Source organism: Patagioenas fasciata, chromosome 3 (assembly GCF_037038585.1).
Source record: "Patagioenas fasciata isolate bPatFas1 chromosome 3, bPatFas1.hap1, whole genome shotgun sequence".
NCBI classification, from domain to species: Eukaryota; Metazoa; Chordata; class Aves; order Columbiformes; family Columbidae; genus Patagioenas; species Patagioenas fasciata.
In genome coordinates, this window is record NC_092522.1 from 105507925 (window position 1) to 105526591 (window position 18667).

General features: G+C 38.0%; 1 protein-coding gene across 4 annotated transcripts in view; it reads left to right on the top strand.

The window, feature by feature from the left end:
* The window catches only part of SNTG2 (syntrophin gamma 2), a 260833-nt gene that overhangs the window by 119158 nt on the left and 123008 nt on the right, over nucleotides 1-18667 (top strand). For all 4 annotated transcript variants that reach the window (XM_065835059.2, XM_071807027.1, XM_071807026.1 and 1 more), the window contains 2 exons: nucleotides 10705-10748; nucleotides 10863-10904. In XM_065835059.2, the coding sequence (XP_065691131.1) occupies nucleotides 10705-10748; nucleotides 10863-10904 (86 nt within the window). The remainder of the gene's footprint in view (nucleotides 1-10704; nucleotides 10749-10862; nucleotides 10905-18667) is intronic.

Here is an 18667-nt window from a genome sequence, read left to right on the forward strand (position 1 = left end):
TTAAGACTGATTCATGTTTTCTCTATATTTTTAAATGTAATTTAATACAGTATTGCTTTTCCTGTATTTTCCTTCAAAACTGGTTTAAGATATGGTAAATCAATATACAAGAGGTGATGATGTGCTTATAACCTCTAGGTGTGTATTATTTTTATATATGTTTTATAATTAGTATTAGCAATTTATTTATCATAAAGACTGGTAGGTTTACAGTCAAATAAATATAGAGTCCTGGTCTCAGAGATGTGTAACTGAATATCCTGAACTTTAAAAGAAATCAGATCATTCAGGCGTATCCATAAGATCAGGCTTAATCTTTAAGATATTTTGTCAGTTCCATTGAATATACTTTAAAATATCCTTACACTTTTATGTATTTACATCTTTCACTCTGTTATGTGATATTCCCATTTCTTAATTGCTAAAGAGTCTTTATGAACTTGTGGAATCTGAAGTGTGGAGACTGAAAACTAATGGACTCTGACCTCATCATACATACAAGTGACTTATTGCATATAGTATGGGATATTTTAATTGTATAAGCAGCAAGCAATCAAATTTCTGTTTTGTATTGCAGAATTATCAAGTTGGCAATCATATTTACTTACCTTGATGCAACTTCCCGTTTTAGTGAGACCTGCTGTAATAATCTGGCTACTGCTGTGAGCTCTGCTCATATCTCATTTAACATGTGGAGTCAGACAAGCAGCAACGGTGAAGCAGAACAGTGGGTTTAGCTCACTGAGGCGTGATGAAAATAGTTAAAACTAAATAAAGCCTGATAGAATAGGGATAATTTGCAGTTTTCCAGTTTCAGAAAAAGTCCTCTCTTGAGAGCCAGAATTGGTTAAAACCTTAATGTGAAAGTGTTTTCCCACCTTCTGAGATAAAAGGTGACTTACGACTCACATTCTGCTGTATTGAAGGATCTCATGGTTCATGTGTTTACTCCATTTCTGACCGGGGATGCCAGATATCCTGGCAGGATTGGAACAAACTCGGGACACTCACCCGCTAAAACATTCTTGGCTCAAAACCATATGCTCAGCAAACACAGACTGTGTCCACATATCACATCCTGGCTGCCTGCATTCAGGACCATCTGTTTGGAGGACGTGGTGTCAGTTTGATGAAGGCTTTTAACAGTTTCACTTACACTAACGCTTACATGCTAAGCAAAGATGGTTTAGTATGGAAGCACATGTGATACTTCCCCATAGGTATTTTTGTCTGTGCTTACTCTGGTCGTGCACAAGAGCAGTACAAGTAAGGTAACCCAGCCTAGTCAGAACAAGCTGGTGGCCATGACGTGAGATGACAGTTCAGCTGCTAGCTGGTGTTCTTCATCCCTACAGCTGTACTCCCCTTTTCTTCATCAGCCTTGGAGATTCATAACGCTGAGCCAGTGAGATCAAGATTAAGGATGAGTTAAGACTAAATGGGTGTATTTGCATTTATAAGGAAGTGAGAGTGGATAAAAAAATTGTGTTATGCCTTATGCTAATGAAAATAAAGACCACAGTGCTTTGGTACAGAAACTGGAGAAGTGTGTATGTAGGCAGAAAACATCTTTTTATTGTAACAAAGATTACCAAAGATAGTAATGAAAATCAGAGTAAAAGTCATTCAGATTATTTTGGGGCTGAAGCAGACAAGAATCATACACAGTATTTGATGGAAAGAACCAATCTAATGACCCTTCTGCTTGGAGATAATCTTACATGGAATAATATGAGAAAAATTAATAATATCCTTTGGCAATTTCAGAAGAAGTTTTATTTTGGGTCTTTTCACTATTATCTTTCCCTTATTGATTTCTGAATTAGAGACTTTTTAGGCTATTTTATTTTCTTGTAACTCATTTAAATAATGTATTTCTGCTACTTTTGATGTCCCTTCTTAAACTCCAAGTTTGTTTTCCAGTTGTCACCTCTACAGCATTTAAAACTTTTGGCCATACATAATAGAATGTAATGGAAAGTTAGTTACATATTTTGGAAGAAAAGTCTGAAGATGCCAGATTATAATTTATTCCTTATGTAATGTTACCTATTCATAACTTGCCTAACTTTGTATTATGTTATTCAACTCAGAAAGCCTTTTACATGTGATATTAATCATGTCTGTTGGAGCTAACTTTATGCCTTAGAATACTGCAATTATGTGATCAGATTAATCTTCCCTTACATTATATTATATTCCTTTGTCATTAATTAATTTTAAAATGCACATGATTATTTTGACCACAAAAATGTAAGAATAATTCTGAAAATATGACCGAGTTTAGATTGATTATCACAGAATGTTAGGGATATGAAGGGACCTTGAAAGATCATCCAGTCCAATCCCCCTGCTGGAGCAGGAACACCTAGATGAGGTTGCACAGGAAGGTGGCCAGGAAGGTTTTGAATGTCTCCAGAGTAGGAGACTCCACAACCCCCTGTGCAGCCTGTTCCAGTGTTCTGATACCCTTACTGAGAAGAAGTTTCTTCTCAAATTTAAGTGGAACCTCCTGTGTTCCAGTTTGTACCCACTACCCCTTGTCCTACCGTTGGTTGTCACTGAGAAGAGCCTGGCTCCATCCTCATGACACTCACCCTTTATATATTTGTAAATATTAATAAGGTCATCTCTCCGTCTCCTCCAAGCTAAAGAGACCCCTCGGAAGGGGTGTGATGGCCCTCACCGTGGTAACGCCCACTCCACATCAGCTGCTTTTGCAAAGGCTTCTCTGTATCTCAAAGATTTCTCTTAATTGGGACCCGCCAAGCTGGCTCTGACCTGCTGATCTCAGGAACTGAGAGTTCCTAGAGTACCTAAAGTAGAGTACCTAGAGTACGTAGAGTACCTAGAACTTCTAACGATATTCCTAGAAATATCACATTTGTACAATTTTAAATAGCTTTTCACTGACTCTTAAATGAGTGTTATGTATTCTTGGCTAGTATAACTTTTTTTAAACAAAATATAGCCGAGTCATAGTTATAACTATTGCTTCTTAATTATTGCTTCTTATTTCTAAATTCTGTCCACGTAAGATGTATGACTATTTTTACTTTTATTTTCAAACTCAAGGGACTTATTAGCTATGTTAGGCAAGTAATAAATGACAGTAGTAATGTAGCACTTTCAAATTTTCTGAAGATACATTTTTAAAAAATGGCTTTGATTTTCTTATAGTCACATCTTACTTTTCTTAAAAGGCTAAATTTTAAATTACTTACACTACTAATGTTCCAATTTTGTTTACTTCGAGAACTGGTATTTTTATATAAAGGCAAAAATAAAATGATGAAGAACTGATTTACTAAATGCATGTAAAACTAGTAGTATATTTCTCTAGTAAGAGTTTATTATGATAAACATTCCTGTGGCGCTCTCTGCTTCAACATCTACAAGCTACTCTGATCTACATTAGACCTCTTTAATTAAAGAACTAACCTGTTGTGTCTAGGTTTTCACTGAGTTCATACCATGATGTTACTTATTTGGAAACACCTGCAAGAATCACATTGTTATTTGCTTTGGCTTAAGGATCTTGCATCAAGACATACAAATACTTAGGTTCCTGCAGGAAACTCAGACCATCTGAATTTTTCTCCTCATTTCCTACAGCAGGTCTGAAGTCTATTTAACCACTCTGTATGCTGGTACTTTTTACAGATCATGCGAAAAACTGTCAGTGCAGCTCATGTCACAAAAACCTGCTTCCAATCAGAAAACCATCCAAAAGCCTTTTTTTTCCTTCCCCATACTGTTGTTCAAAGCATGTTTAATTAGAAATAGTGTCACAGCTAGGACTTTTCCAGATTCTTGTCTTCTCATTTTTGGTATACAGAAGATTCTAGCGAGCAGTAGGTTCTGAAAACGTACTTTTTGGTCATCCGAAAGGAGAAGGTGAAAGAGCAAAGCCGATATCAAACACCCATCCTCAAAACAGATTCAGCTCTATAACATTTTTCCTGTTCAATATTTTCTGATTTCTTTAGAATTTAAACATTTTATTTGAAAAAATAAAAAGGTAAAACTTTTAGCAATTCATGTCTTGTGTTTTCAATATGCTTTATTACTGAGTGTAAAATCTAGTTTAAGCTAATTCTGTTTAAAAAAAAGAGTCTTATAAGATGGTAATAATTCCAGAAATAATTACATACTTGTTTATCATTCGATAATAGAGTGGAGAATGGGGTGAGAGAACGGCCCATTAAAACACATTCACACTGCAAATTAAGAGAGAGAGTAAATCACTAAGATGAACAGATACAGACAGGTAAAGTGGAAGACAAGAAAAAATACAATAACAAAAGAGAAAAATCATGTTGCATTACAGCACAATTGTAGATATTACACTAATAATAGGAAGTATATGTAGGGTTGGAAATGTCCATTGCTTCAGGTTGTTTTTTTTTGCAGTGGAACCTGACTTGGTTACTTTTTTCCAGGTACGATTCTGTTATCCATGTGTAAATTTGGGGGATGATTCTTCCCATTTTCTCTGGCAAATTTTACTCAACACTTCTAAGAAGATCTGTCTGCTCCCAAACTGTGTTTCTGTGCTTCTCATGATGCTTATTCTTTTCTATGAATACAGTTCCTGTATCACTGTTGCTCCTGTAGCAATGGGAATTAGAAAATCAAAGCCCAGATCTCTCTCAGCAAAAGATCCAGAAATTCAGATGGGTTGCATAGAGCCTGAAGGATAATTCTTATGTGAAGAGTCAACATCTGATAATTAAACTGTAAAACTAAATCTTGTTTTCATTCAGAATATCTGTATTTATAATAAATACTTCCTTGGTAGGTTAATGTTATTTCAAATTAGTGGTATTTTGAACAAATGTGCTAAAATATAGAAGCATATTAAATATATTCCTGTATGCACCTTTGCGAATCACAGAATTGTTGAGGTTGGGAGAGAGCTCTGGAGATCATCTAACCCAACACTTCTGCTCAAGCAGGGCCACCCAGAGCCTGTTGCCCAGGACTGGGTTCAGATGGCTTTTGAATATCTCCAAGGATGGAAGCTCCACAACCTCTCTGCACAACCTGTGCCAGGGCTTGGTCACCCTCACAGTAAAGAAGTCCTTTTTTATGTTCAGATGGAATTTCATGTGTTTCAGCTAGTGTCCTTTGTTTCTTGTCTAAGAGTCTGGTTCCCTCTTCTTCATCCCCTCCTGTCAGGTCTTTATACACATTGAGAAGATTCTCCTGACCCTTCCCTCCTCCAGGCTGAACAGTCCCAGCTCTCTCAGGCTCTCCTCACATGAAAGGTGCCCCAGTCCCTTCATGTCTGCGGCTCTTCACTAGACTTGCTCCAGTAAGACTGCATCTTTCTTGTACTGGGGAGCCCAGAACTGGACACAGCACTCCAGGTGTGTCTCACCAGTGCCAAGTAAAGAGCAAGGATCACCTTCCTCTACCTGCTGACAGCACTTCTCTTTTTGCAGCCCAAGATGCTGTTTATGAGAGTACATTGGCGCTCATGGCTAGGAAGTTGTCCACCAGGACCCCCACGTCCTTCTCAGTATCTATAATAACAGCACTACTCGTGTATACCCAAAATGCAAAGGAGTCTACAGTAGACCTTGTAAATCAGTCCTGTCTGGAAACATGTGGAGTAGTTATGAGTTAAGTGCCTTTCTCCTTCTCAAAGCAAAAACTGTTTCCAGTAAATAATATCAATTAATTAAACAGTAGTTTCTAAAAAATTTTGAAAACAAGCTAGCATGGAATTTGGCTAAACTACTGAGACAAATATTTCTATCACTGTAAAAAATGATTATTCGTCTTAAATTCCTCATAACTTATTCCAGTTGCATCTCAAATAGCATAGTGTCTTCTGGACGTACACTTGTTCTTACACTTGTGACTCAAGTTTAACAATTAATTCATGTCTTCAGCAAAAACTTACTGACTCAGGAAACATCACTTTTTGCAGCAGCAGTTATTTTGTGGGTTTCTTATCCAAGTATTCAGCCAACCTAATCCTGTCTAGTTTTTTTTTTTATCTGATGCAGCTACAATGTCACAATATGGTAAAATGTTAAATACCCAGATTGATTTTTATAGTAGTGTAAGATCAGAACTTACAGTGTTTAGGCAGAGATTTTTCCTATATTTCTTGGCAATATTATGTCAGGTAATATCTCTTAACTTTACAGATTCATCTGTTTGTGCTGTAGTTGCTTCTTCATTTAGCTTCTGTCCGCATAGCTTCTTAATACTGCAGTGATCTTGGGGCAGTAAATAAATAAATAAGAGCTATAGAACTATTTTGAGTTGCATGCCAGTGGGGAAGGGAAGCAGAAAGTAAAATTCTAGTTATAGTACGAAGTCCAGATTTTTGCTGCCAGCTTTATTCTTACCACAGAGCAGCAAGGAATCACATTTAATTACTTGTTTTCAGTTCTTTAAAGGATTTATTTTTTTTTTTGTATGCTCCCCCTCATTTTCCCATCCTAATAACTGCACATTTTTTATATGGAACAAAATAATAGTTTTCACTTTAGAACACAGGAGTGCCAATTTCTTCCTATAAATTGTGTTTTCCCAAAATTTTCCCATATTAGTGCTTCTAACAGCAGTGGCAAAAGTAGTTATCTTTTGACCAATGTACCCATTTGGTCTCTATTCCCACTTATTATACACATTAGCTTTCCAGTTTGAATCCCTGCCAATGACTTTATCAACCATTCCAGTGTTACAAGAAAAACAGCCTTATGTTGTCTGCAGGACCCTGCCTACTGCAGTCAATAGAACAGAAAAGGACTGGGCTTTTTAGCACTTCTTTTAGGGAACAAAATTGGAAGAAATTTACAGTTACTAGCATTTACGTTGTCCTAGACAATTTGTGGTATCTGTTGCATGCATGTGTTGGTATGTGCCAAACTGTAAGGAAAACCGTCATTAATTTTTTTTGTGGTTATTTTCATGTAATTTCTTCAACATAAGCCCCTTTGCGTTTCCCTGATACTTTCTTCCTCCTTCAGCATCACTTGTGAATTTAATCAATTCACAGCGTTTAGTCAATATTAAACCTTTTTAAATGTAATTAAGATATAGGGTAAAGGTGATGTAGCAGTAATTGTGGTAGCACACACTTCATTTTCTTTTGCAGCCTGGTACACGGCTACTAAAATAATGAAAGTAAAACTTCAAGAGGCATACTGGTTTCTAAAAAAGTCCTATTTACTGTTTCTCTGAATAAGGTTCTATGCTCATTGGGATCCCAAAGCTCCTTCTCAAATGTTTAGTTTTTAGTACTGATTCATTTTACACAGTGACTGGTAATTGCAGAGCAGCCTTTCATAGACACCTTTGTGTATGAGGATGATAGCAGTGGGAGAAAAAGTCCCACATATCTCGGAACATTTTTAAAGTTAACATTTTTGTCATGTAGAGAACATATAACTTAATTAAAACGTGAGTAGATGTCTTCAAATTTTAAATATGCCTTGGAGAAACAAGAGTGCCTTTTTGCCTTCTAATGAGTTTTTCCATTCACTTGATTTCTAATATACTTGTCAACTATGTTGTAATTTCTGCATCATAATGACATGTCCTCTACAATTTCACTTCTGGAAAATATTTTTGTTAGAAATCATTATTGGCTTTAAATTGTAGACAAATAGCTAAAACCAACGTGTTTCATTACAGACTTGCAAGCACAGTTTGCCAAAGGACCGTCACTGGCCATGCTGCCAGCAGCTGTGGAGGTGTTTACATCACTTGATTACTTTGCAGTAAAATGCATTTTTCGAGAAAGTGTCCTCATTATCCCAATTTTCTGTGCTTTGCTTCAGTACATAGAGCATTTGGTGTCAACTACATAATGCTCCTTCTCTCATTTATTTATCTGGACAGCTTTGATTGTGTGTAGAGACACTGCAAGCAGGATATAGCTGCTTTGTGGTCTTAAACTACACAATTTATTGGCTAACACACACAGCTGGAGATGCTGCAGTGCTCATCACCCCTGTGGAGTTTAACCAAGGAGACTTCGCTGGCCTGGCAGTCAACAGGCTCAGTTGCTCCCTGAAAGGGATTTGTCTTTGTTGCTGCTGAGTTCCCATATTCCAGCTACCTTATTTTTCTTCCTTGAGATTTTATACCTATTCATGTCAGTGCTTTTCCCCTTCAAACCCCGAGCTGCAAACTAGCTGTATCTCAATAATTTTACCTGTTTCTGGAATTTTACCTTTCCTATTTTGCATGGGTATTAGTCTACATATTTTATTGTAGCTTTTGTTAGAACTAAGGAGTTTTCTTGGAAGACTTAGACAAGATTACACCACTGTACTGTTGTGTCATTATGCAGTGGGTCATGGATAGCTGAACTTCCAGGAGAATGGTGCCTGCAGATCTTCGTGTCATGCTCTTCCATCAGGATCTCATCTTTCATGCATTTTCTGGCTCAATATGCTTTCCTTTCTTACCAGTCCTGTATCTTGCTGTTTTCACCTCTTGCAGGAATTCTTGCCAAACTCATCTCAAACCTCCACCCCTCTTCTTTTATTATGCTCCTTTTTCAAGATTTCTGTTTCCAGCTAATCTTCCCAATGGCAGCAGCTGCTTTGGCTTCTCAAAAGAGCCAGCAAGATAGGCCTCAGGAAAACGGTGTTGCCTGCTACCCATGTTTGTCATCCTCATTCCATCTGTGGCCTGCAGACTGGTACTTGTTGAAGTATAAATACACACATCTGCCTTGCTGCAGTGAGCTGGAGTGTGAGTCCTACTGCGACCTCCACACAGACAGTGATATCCCAGGATTGGCTTAGCAGGGGTGTCCTCCTGCAGGAGGCTGAGAACTCACTTTCCCTGTGTTACACCTTGTTCAATTGATGTCCAGGCTCTGCATTGATTCAAGTTGCAGGGACCATTGTGTAATTTTGGTGCAAGGTTTGCTTCTGCGTATTGTGGCCTGTTGCAGCTGTTGCTGGCAGCAGGAGCGCATCGCTGTGTGGCACTGCTGTGCCTTAGGGTGGGATGCTTAGGGGCTCTCAAAACAGAAAGTTTTGGGCACCAGCTTTCCTTGGGCAGCTTCACATCACCTGGCAGCGTTCGGACTGGGAGACCAGTGTAACTGATCTCAATTAAAATGCCTGAAACCCAGATAGTGTGGGCATAAGGAACCTCTGCACCAACTGCTTTGATTCCTGATCTGTCTCTCTTCTGCCTCATCACTTGCCAGTACAGACATACTGAAGATTTTTCCACTCAGTTCTGAGTTGATTACACACAGTGGGCAACACAAGCATCCTTTGACTTTATCCTTTTATGCTGTCCCACAGCTGGAATTTCAAACCCCCTCTTCCTTCCACCTCCAATTGAAGTATGCTCTCACTTTCCTAAAGCAGCCCAATGGTCCTAACATAAGCTTTGTATTAAAAATTATTCACATGTTTTTCACTATTGGTATCTGTATTACTTACATCTTGAACAGAAGTTTAGTATTGAGATGCTCAAGCTAACATTCAGCAGCTCTAGCAATGTACGTACTCAATATAGGCTACTTTGCATTGCACCATGATGTTTTTGAACTATTTTAATTCAGATATATTTCTGTACATAAATGTCTCTTTTCTATAGCAGTTATTAGAAATTGTGTATGTATTTTTAAATACAAAGCAGGATATGAAGTGGGCTAAAGACCTTCAATATAACTTGTAGTGTGGTATTTAAAATAAATAGTGAAATCTTTCCTGAGTACTGATAAAAGTATGACTAATTAATTGTTATCTTTTATCTGCCAAGACTGATGAAAAATCCATTAGAAAGATAAATTTATTATAAAAAAGAAGCTATTTTATACCAAAGGTACATTTGTAGTGGCAACAGCTATATTGCAGAAATTATGAGAATACCCTATGACGTCTTTTCTTTCTTTTTTACCTCTATTTCCATCTCTCGAAATATTGTCTTTGTTAACATTTATTGCATTCTTCAAAACCTCAAGCTGTCACCCTGTAAGATCATATATAAGACTAATACTCATTGCTTAATCATATCAGTCTTTGCAGGATCAGAGCCTTCTTTCAGTTAAGTAATACATTCCAAGAGATAAACATTCTCAAATTTCACTAAAAAATAGAAAATTAAAAAGTTAGAGAAAACGCATCAAAAATGTCATTGTTTGTATCTGTGCAGAATTGATTGCAGTTTTATTACATTATTCCCATTAACTCTGTAAGGCAGGAAACATGCAAATTACAGAGTGGAATAATGTATTTTGTTATTCTCAGGAGCAAAGCTATACTCAAACTTCATGATAAAGAGTTGTATTAAATTCTAGGCACAACCTCTTTAATTATAGCGGCCCCTGTAAATTTTTTTTCAGGGGGAAAGGAATTGCTAAGTAGTTTCAAAAATTCCTATTTCCCTTTTGTGGAAGAATAATGAAAAGTGTGAATCACACTTTCCACATAATTTAATGAAAACCTTCATTAGTGAGAAATGACATTTGTATTCCATATTAAATAAGTTCTTTGTGCATGGAAAATAGCTCTCTTAATTTCTTTAAAATTGCTAGGAATCTATTACCTTTGTAGGATGAATACTGATTGCTATGCTATTCGTATTTTCACAGCCAAATCGGTTTCAAATGAACGTTACAAACAGAATGCTAAACCAATTGCTGGAATAAAATATAGCATTATTTTTCAGTACTACTTTCAATTAAAATGTACTCCTTCTCTAATCCCACAGCTGACCAAACAGGAATGTTATTTATAGGTGATGCAATAATACAGGTCAGTAAACATTCACTTTTTCCACAAACATTGTTTCATACTTGCCTTTATGTTTATTTCATTAACAAACTTACACATTGCAAATAATTTTCTCCCTATCATATCTGGTTTTAGGTTAATGGTATAAATGTAGAAAGTGCTACCCATGAAGAAGTGGTAAGTCATTCCACTTCAATTTTTTTAATAGTGTACAGAATATCCTATGTCCATACTGTTCTGTCTCTACTCTTGCTCCATATGAGTTTATTATTTTTTTACTATAAAGATACAGTGCTGTAGTCAGGTTTGTCTTATCTGTGATTATTAAAACCTTAATTTTGCCTGTTAGCATTTGTTACAGTTTGTGCACTCTTACTGTGACCCTTTGTAGTAAGATACATACACTTGTGGCACAAATATGCTATTCCAAAGTTAAGTCCCCATCATTGTTTATTATAGTTTTTTACATCCCTTAGATAAAATAAGTATTTCAAAGCACAAAATAAGGCAAAATATACAAAATCCAGGTAGGTTGTCTCTGTTCTGTTCAGCAGAGTGCAACTGTTCCTCCCAGAATAGGAACTATATCCCTTTTATCCATGAACACATGATGTTTTCTTTTTTTTTCCCTGTAAATTGTACTGTGAGCTACTTTCAATAAAAATTCAATAGAATGGGAAGGAAAAAAAAAAATAAAAGGCCATTACTAGTTAGTAATGAATGGTGAAAATATTAAAGACTTACGCTATCTTTGTTTTTATGATGCTACTGTAGGTATCAAAATATCCTTTGGGTTATCACAATTATTTTCTCAGGGGTTGCAGATAAATTGAATAGTCTTTTATATAAATAAAAGTATATGTATAACATACATATGTAGAACATATGTATGTGTGTACACACATACAGTCTTTGTGGGTTAAGCCTTTGGTATATAGTACCTGATCGATCGGGATTGCTGGTCCTCCTAAAGGGTTCACTTGTTGTGGTAGTACATTTAAACAGTAATAAAATTCTCACCTTCTTAGCATTGCAGGAACAGGGATTGAATTTGTTTAGTAGAGAATCTTATTTAATGTACTGTTAAAACAGCACTTAAAAATTAGAATATATGGGGCAAGTGTCATGATCCTGTTCAGGTATTTGAAAACTTTGATTCCCATTGCCTTCAGTGCAAAGGAAAGGGACTCAGATTTTGTCGGTCTTACTCCTGCATGCACTGAAAAATAGAAAATCTAATTAATGTTTTGCTACCTGTTTTTCAATGTACACTTCTATGAGAACATGAGAATTCCTGATGGGAAATGGATAAAGGGACACGGTTATTTTGTTTGGTGAAATGATGTAACAATTTCAGTAGTGCTCTGTTTGTATTTATGTACCGTATACATTACTGTTGTGGGCTGTGGTGTGCTGCACAGTGCTTCCATTTCATGTTAAGGATTCTGGAGTGTTGCAGAAGTATAGATAGTAACAGCAGCATACAATGGTATACTTAGACTGTTTCTAAATGCTTGGAGGATTCATGAAAGCAGAGGTGTTACATGTTTTGAAATTTCATCTTAATCATTTTAAGATGCTATTTGTCAGATTTTGTGGAAGTTTACTAGGAAACCAGAAATGTGCTTGAACATTGGCTCTTTTTGAAGGTCTCCGTAGGACTAAGATGTGCTTCCTGTCTTCAAGCCTGAGTGCACATAGTGGGCACATCCCTGTTCCTTGCTGCTACTCCCAGAGGTTGTAAGGCTACAGATTAATAAATAGCCATAATGAAGAGATCTTGTACCTAATAAGACCATACTCGCAAGAAAGAGAAGAACACAGAAAACATAAAAAGTCTCAACTTCTGGCTGGGTGTAGATGAAGGCACACATCTCTCTGTCTTGTGTTTTATGGTAAAAACAGTATGTGTGGATCACTGTGACACACTGAAACAGTCCCCTGCCTATGATGGTACAGTAAACTGTGGAATGCAGTTACAGTTTCTGCATAGCTTTTGAATCTGGTGATGTTTAGTTTAGAGGAGTTTTGATATTGGAGTACGGAATTGTGGTGACTAGTTCTAGCATGATATGCTGACTCTCGCTGGTGCATTCATTTTCATGGTAATGTTCAAGAAACGGACCAGGGTCTTCCAGTGAGTTTTTTATTTGTTTAAAAGAATTTTTTTGTTGTTGTTTTTACATTGCTTTATAGAGCTAATCTGGCAATAACTTCTCTTGGCAAAAAAAAAAAAAAAAAAAAGAAATGAGGAACTACTGTTTCTGTAGCATTTTCAGTGCTCAGATGCTTGCAGCCAAACATCAAATAGAAAAAGCACTTATCAATAGTTACTCTATAGTACCTATCAGAGTTTATAAAGAAGGTAAGCCATAAATTGCTGGCTGAATTTCCAAAATATTTTTACCATCAGATATTCTCCAGTGGCCCTAAGATGAATATCTTAGACCAATATTCTGGCAGCATTTCTTGCATTTTGATTTCCACTTCATCCTCTACTCCGACTGGAGAATCACTGCCACAGCAACACTCAGACTAATGCATTGAAAAGCGCAGAGGATGGGAGGTGGCTTGGAACCTGTCAATTTTGGAAGCCACTGAAACAAATCACCAGCTCTTGAGTGAATGTATTCAAATGACTCCTGGCAATAACATGTTTCATTGCATCTATTCCCTGTGCTGCCTCCTCTCACCTGAACCACTGATACCTTAGCTCAATCCTTCTATACATCACTTTCCAACAGTTCTATACCGTATAGCCTTGATAGGCCACTGCCTCTGCTATACTGATGAGTGTTGATTTGGCAATGGATGGCCTGAGGTTTAGCAGCTTCAAGGTATTTTCTAAGGGTTCTTACCTAGCCTTATAATTACAAAAAAATTATTTGATTTAGTTTGAAAATGTAGTGGGCACTTACCATACTCACTGACTTACAGAAAAGCAGCAGTCAATAATATGCATATTTTTTTCTCTTTTACTCTTCCAGTTATATCGTGCAGTTTTGAAATACAGTTACCACAATGTTTGGTCTAGCTTGAAACAAAATAATTTATTGAATAGTGGTTAGTTTTTCACTGGTTTATTTCATTTATCAGATTGACTGTATGTGAATAAAATCCAGTTCACATTCACTCCACGTGCAGTGGTTTTCTGGTCTGCAGTATAGATAAAAATTGTTACCCCCTGTTGCCTGTTTACTGGCAGTTAACAGTCGATCCTCTGACAACTGTATCTCAGAACAGCATCTGTAGCAACCATAAATGACGTGAGCTTTGACAGTCTTATCAGCAAGGCAGAAATTACATGGACAAAGGAACTAAACTTGCTTTTATTACTTGGAGGTGATCTCTCTATATCAAGATAAAGTGCAGCTGCATCATCTTGCAGTCCTCTTCTTGGTGTTGATTAACAGTGTCAGCCTGAAACTCTAGAATAATTACAGACAGTCTCAGTAAAGCACAGAGTCAGGTCTGTTGTGTATCAGTGAACTGCCCTCCTGCTACTTGTATTGTTGTTGCACGTACAAAACTCTAAACTTTCTGAAAGTTATTCCCCACAAAATGTTGTTACATCCCTTAAGGATTGTTTTCAGTACCAAGAAGCGCTCCAGAGCTGTCGATGAAACACAGCTATACTGCTCTTTGCCCTGTACATGGGAATTCCATAGAAGCATTACACAAATCTTCCTGGAAAAACCGTAGGCCTTATGGCTGAAGGAAGCTCGAGAAAGATGAGAGATCTCAATGGATCAGAAGACAGATCTGCAAAGCGATTTTTCTAGTACCACAGCTTGCTATCATAATCCGGATGAGGTTAGATGGTAGCGGGACTAATTCTGTGAGATTTGAGATGAGGTAGGCTATTGCCAAAGTTCCTGAGAGAATGGAAGGTGTTTTATTTCTTATATTCATCAAAATAATGTCATTGCTTTCTTAGGAAATCATGGTTGAGATTTCTCATCCAAAATAAAACTCTCCTTATTTGAATATGGTGGGCAAGCGATTGAAAAGATGTGCTCATAAAGAAGAGTTAATTTAACGTTTCTAAGCTTTCAGGTTATAGGAATCAGTTGTTTGTTAGTAGCTGCTATTTGTAGATGGAACTTGTCAATGATGATGCACTTGTCTGCTACCTGCCAAGAGGTTAATATTTCTCATCTCATTTTTGTTGGATTACTGAGGCCCAGAGTGTGTGTACTTGCATAAAAACATGGCACATAAACATCTGAAGTGAAACCTATGTTGGCTTAGAAATAAGTCTGATAGATCCATTTAATTTTAAAAAACAAAACCGTTAGCTTACATTCTTGAGGGTCCATGGATCCCTCTGTCTTTTTGTTTGATAAAACTGGATGTGTTTAAACTTCTGGTATGGCATAGATAAAGAACTGCAATGTTTGGTTGAAAAAAAGGGCTTCTTTCTTAGACAAGGTTTTTAAGGTACGCAGAATAGAAAATCCTGCTCCTAAGTACCATTTAGATTTCAGAGACCACATAAAGCATCAGCTTTGATCATATTACAAATTGTACTAAGTGATCCAAGGGACCATGCATTGGCTTTGGTTGGGATGGAGTTAATTTTCTTCCTAGCATGGTGCTGTATTTTGGGCTGTGACTAAAACAATAACACACCAGTGTTTTCATTGTTGCTGAGAAGTGCTTGCACACCATCAAGGCTTCCTTTTTTTCCCACTCTTCCACCTCTCACTGAGTAGGCTGGGAATGGGTAAGAAGTTAGAAAGGGATACAGCCAGGACAGCTGACCTGAACTGACCAAATTGATTTTCCATGCCATATAGCATCATAGAATCATTTTGGTTGGAAGAGACCTTTAAGATTGAGTCCAACCATAATATAATTCTAGCACTAAGCCATGTCCCTAAGAACCTCATCTATATGTCTCTTAAACACCTCCGGGGATGGTGACTCAACCACTTCCCTGGGCAGCCTGTTCCGGTGTTTCACAACCCTTTCCATGAAAAAAATTTTCCTAATGTCCAATCTGAACCTTCCCTCGTGCAACTTGAAGCCATTTCTTCTTGTTCTATCACTTGCTACTTGGAAGAATCGGCCAACACCCTCCATGCTAAAAACTCCTTTCAGGTAGTTGTAGACAATGATAAGGTCTCCCCTCAACCTCCTGTTCTCCAGGCTAAACAGCCTCAGCTCCCTCAGCCACTCCTCATAAAACTTGTTCTTCAGACCCCTCACCAGCTTCGTTGCCCTTCTCTGAACTCTTTCCAGCACCTCCAAGTGTTTCCTCTAGTGAGGGACCATATAACACCATGCTCAGCAGTAAAAATTGTGGGGAGAGTTTTCTGGGGGAAGGAGCCATTGCTTGGAGACTGCCTGTGTATCAGCCTGCCTGTAGGAGGTGGTGAGTGATTGCTGTTGGATCGCTTGGTTGTGAGTTTTTTTGTTGGATTTTTGTTTTGTTTTGTTTGTTTTACCTTTCTCTTGGCTTCAATTCGCTTATTTAACTGTCTTTATCTCGAAGGTTTTGTTGCTTTCTTTCTCCTGTTTTCTCCCCTGTCCTGCTGGTTGGGGTCTTGGGTGGCTGTGTTTTGGGCTGTGTTTTGGGTGCTTTGCTGTGGGCTGGGATCAACCCACTGCAGACAGCTGAAGGGGATGCTGGTGGCAAAGGCGGAAGTACTGAATTACATCACTAGTGCCAGCCACAGTGATAAGCCATTAAGGGGCTGAAGCAAATACATGCTGCTTGGGCTCTTTGGTGTTAGGGTGGTTTGTTTTTTTTCCTGTTTTTTAGTGTTTTGATTTTTTTTTTTTTTAATTGTAACTCTAACAATGATTTCAATAATTTTCTTTGAGGTTTTTATTTTGTTTTGTTTCACAATGGCATGTCTGGATTCCTTACTGTTTAGACTTTTTTCCCTTTTATTCTGAATTTCTGCCTTTTTAGAATATCTGCTTGTTCACCCTTAAAGCATGTGAGAAGGTGCATTGAATAGGCACAAACTCAGGTAACCTGTATTTTACTAAATGGAAGATTACATGTAATTGTCAGTTTGGCTCACAGGTGCTGAAGACTTAAGATCCACTGGAGTAAATACATGAGAGAGAAGGCTACAAGAATTGGAAATTGTGAATTTGTTGTGTCTACTATCTACCATCTTCACAACTGGCACTCTGGAGACTCTTATGTAGGCAGCTGATCCTGATTGCACCAAATTTTAGTTTTATTTCTTGACTGTTAAAATGCGAATACTTCTCTGCAAGTCAAACAGCTAATTGTTCTGTCAGCAACAATTTCACAACAAACTGGCTTTCCTGTTTTTCACTTCTAATTACTAGAATTTACTTTTCTTCGGAGTTCTTTAAGCTGCTACTATCACACTTTATTTCTGGCTAAGGATACGGATAGACACATAAATAACTCAAAATCAGGACTGAGGAAAATCCTGCTTTTACAGTAGGTAAAACAATAGACAGTGGAAAATTGAAAAGAATTTATTTTCCTTGAAAAACAAGTTTATTTTTAGAAATAGTGTATTGGTGTGAAGAGACTGTGAATACAGAAAATGTTAATTTGGTGATTAAGATAGTTTCTGTATTGCTCATCTGAAAAGAAAATTAATTTTGTTTCCATGGTGGCTAATCAGGTTATCACTCTACACAACACAAAAAGAACAGTCGGTTCTCCTGAGAAGAGAGAGGGGGGGAAGCAGAAGAGAAGGGTAATTTGGTTGAAAATTGCAATGAAAGGAAATCTCTTGGTATCCACTTGGCTGGGACTTTGCTTTGCAAGATATTCATAGTGACCGTAAAATAAAATGAAACACAAAGGTGACCATTTGCTAGTTCAACAGAATTTTTTAGGTTGGTAAGGGTTATAGAACCACAGAATGGGTTGGGTTGTAAGGGATCTTAGTTCCATCATCTGCTTCCAACCCCCCTGCCGTGGGCAGGGACACCTTCCACTAAACCAGGTTACTCAAAGCCCCATAGATCCTGGCCTTGAACACTTCCAGGGACGGAGCATCCACAGCTTCTCTGGCAGCCTGTTCCAGTGCCTCACCAACCTCATGGGGAAGCATTTCTTCCTTCTATCTAATCTAAATCTACCCTCTTTCAGTTTAAAGCCATTAACCTTTGTCCTGTCACTCCATACCTTTGTAAAAAGACCTTCTGCAGCTTTCTTGTAGGCTCCTTTTAAGTACTGGAAAGCTGCTATAAGGTGTCCCTGGAGCCTTCTCTAGGCTAAATAACCTCAGCCTGTCCTCATAGAGGAGATGCTTCAGCCCCCTCATCATCTCCGTGACCTCCTCTGGACTTGCTCGAACATAAGGGAGAGCTGTGAAGACTGACAGTAGGATTCAGTGGCAATACAGTAGAAGGTGATCTCCTGTACAGATGGCAGGACAGGTTGTCTGGTTGTCTTTCTACTTACCACTGTGAACAGCCCTCTTGTCCACAGTGTTCTCTGCAACAGCATTTGAGGGCAACCCAGAGAAAGGGCAAGTGTAGAGTCTTACATCTGGGGAGGAACAACCCCAGGTTCCAGTATAGGTTGGGGAACAACCTTTTAAAAAGCAGTGTAGGGGAAAGGCACCTGGGGGTCCTGGTAGACAGCAGGATGACCATGAGCCAGCACTGTGCCCTTGTGGCCAAGAAGGCCAATGGCATCCTGGTGTGTATTAGAAGGGGGGTGGTTAGTAGGTTGAGAGGGGTTCTCCTTCCCCTCTACTCTGCCCTGGTGAGATCACACCTGGAATATTGTGTCCAGTTCTGGGCCCCTCCATTCAAGAAGGTCAGGGAACTGCTGGAGAGAGTCCAGTGCAGGGCAACAAAGATGATTAAGGGAGTGGAGCATCTCCCTTATGAGGAAAGGCTGAGGGAGCTGGGGCTCCATAGCTTGAAGGAGACTGAGGGGTGACCTTATTAATGTTTGCAAATATATAAAGGGTGAGTGTCACGAGGAT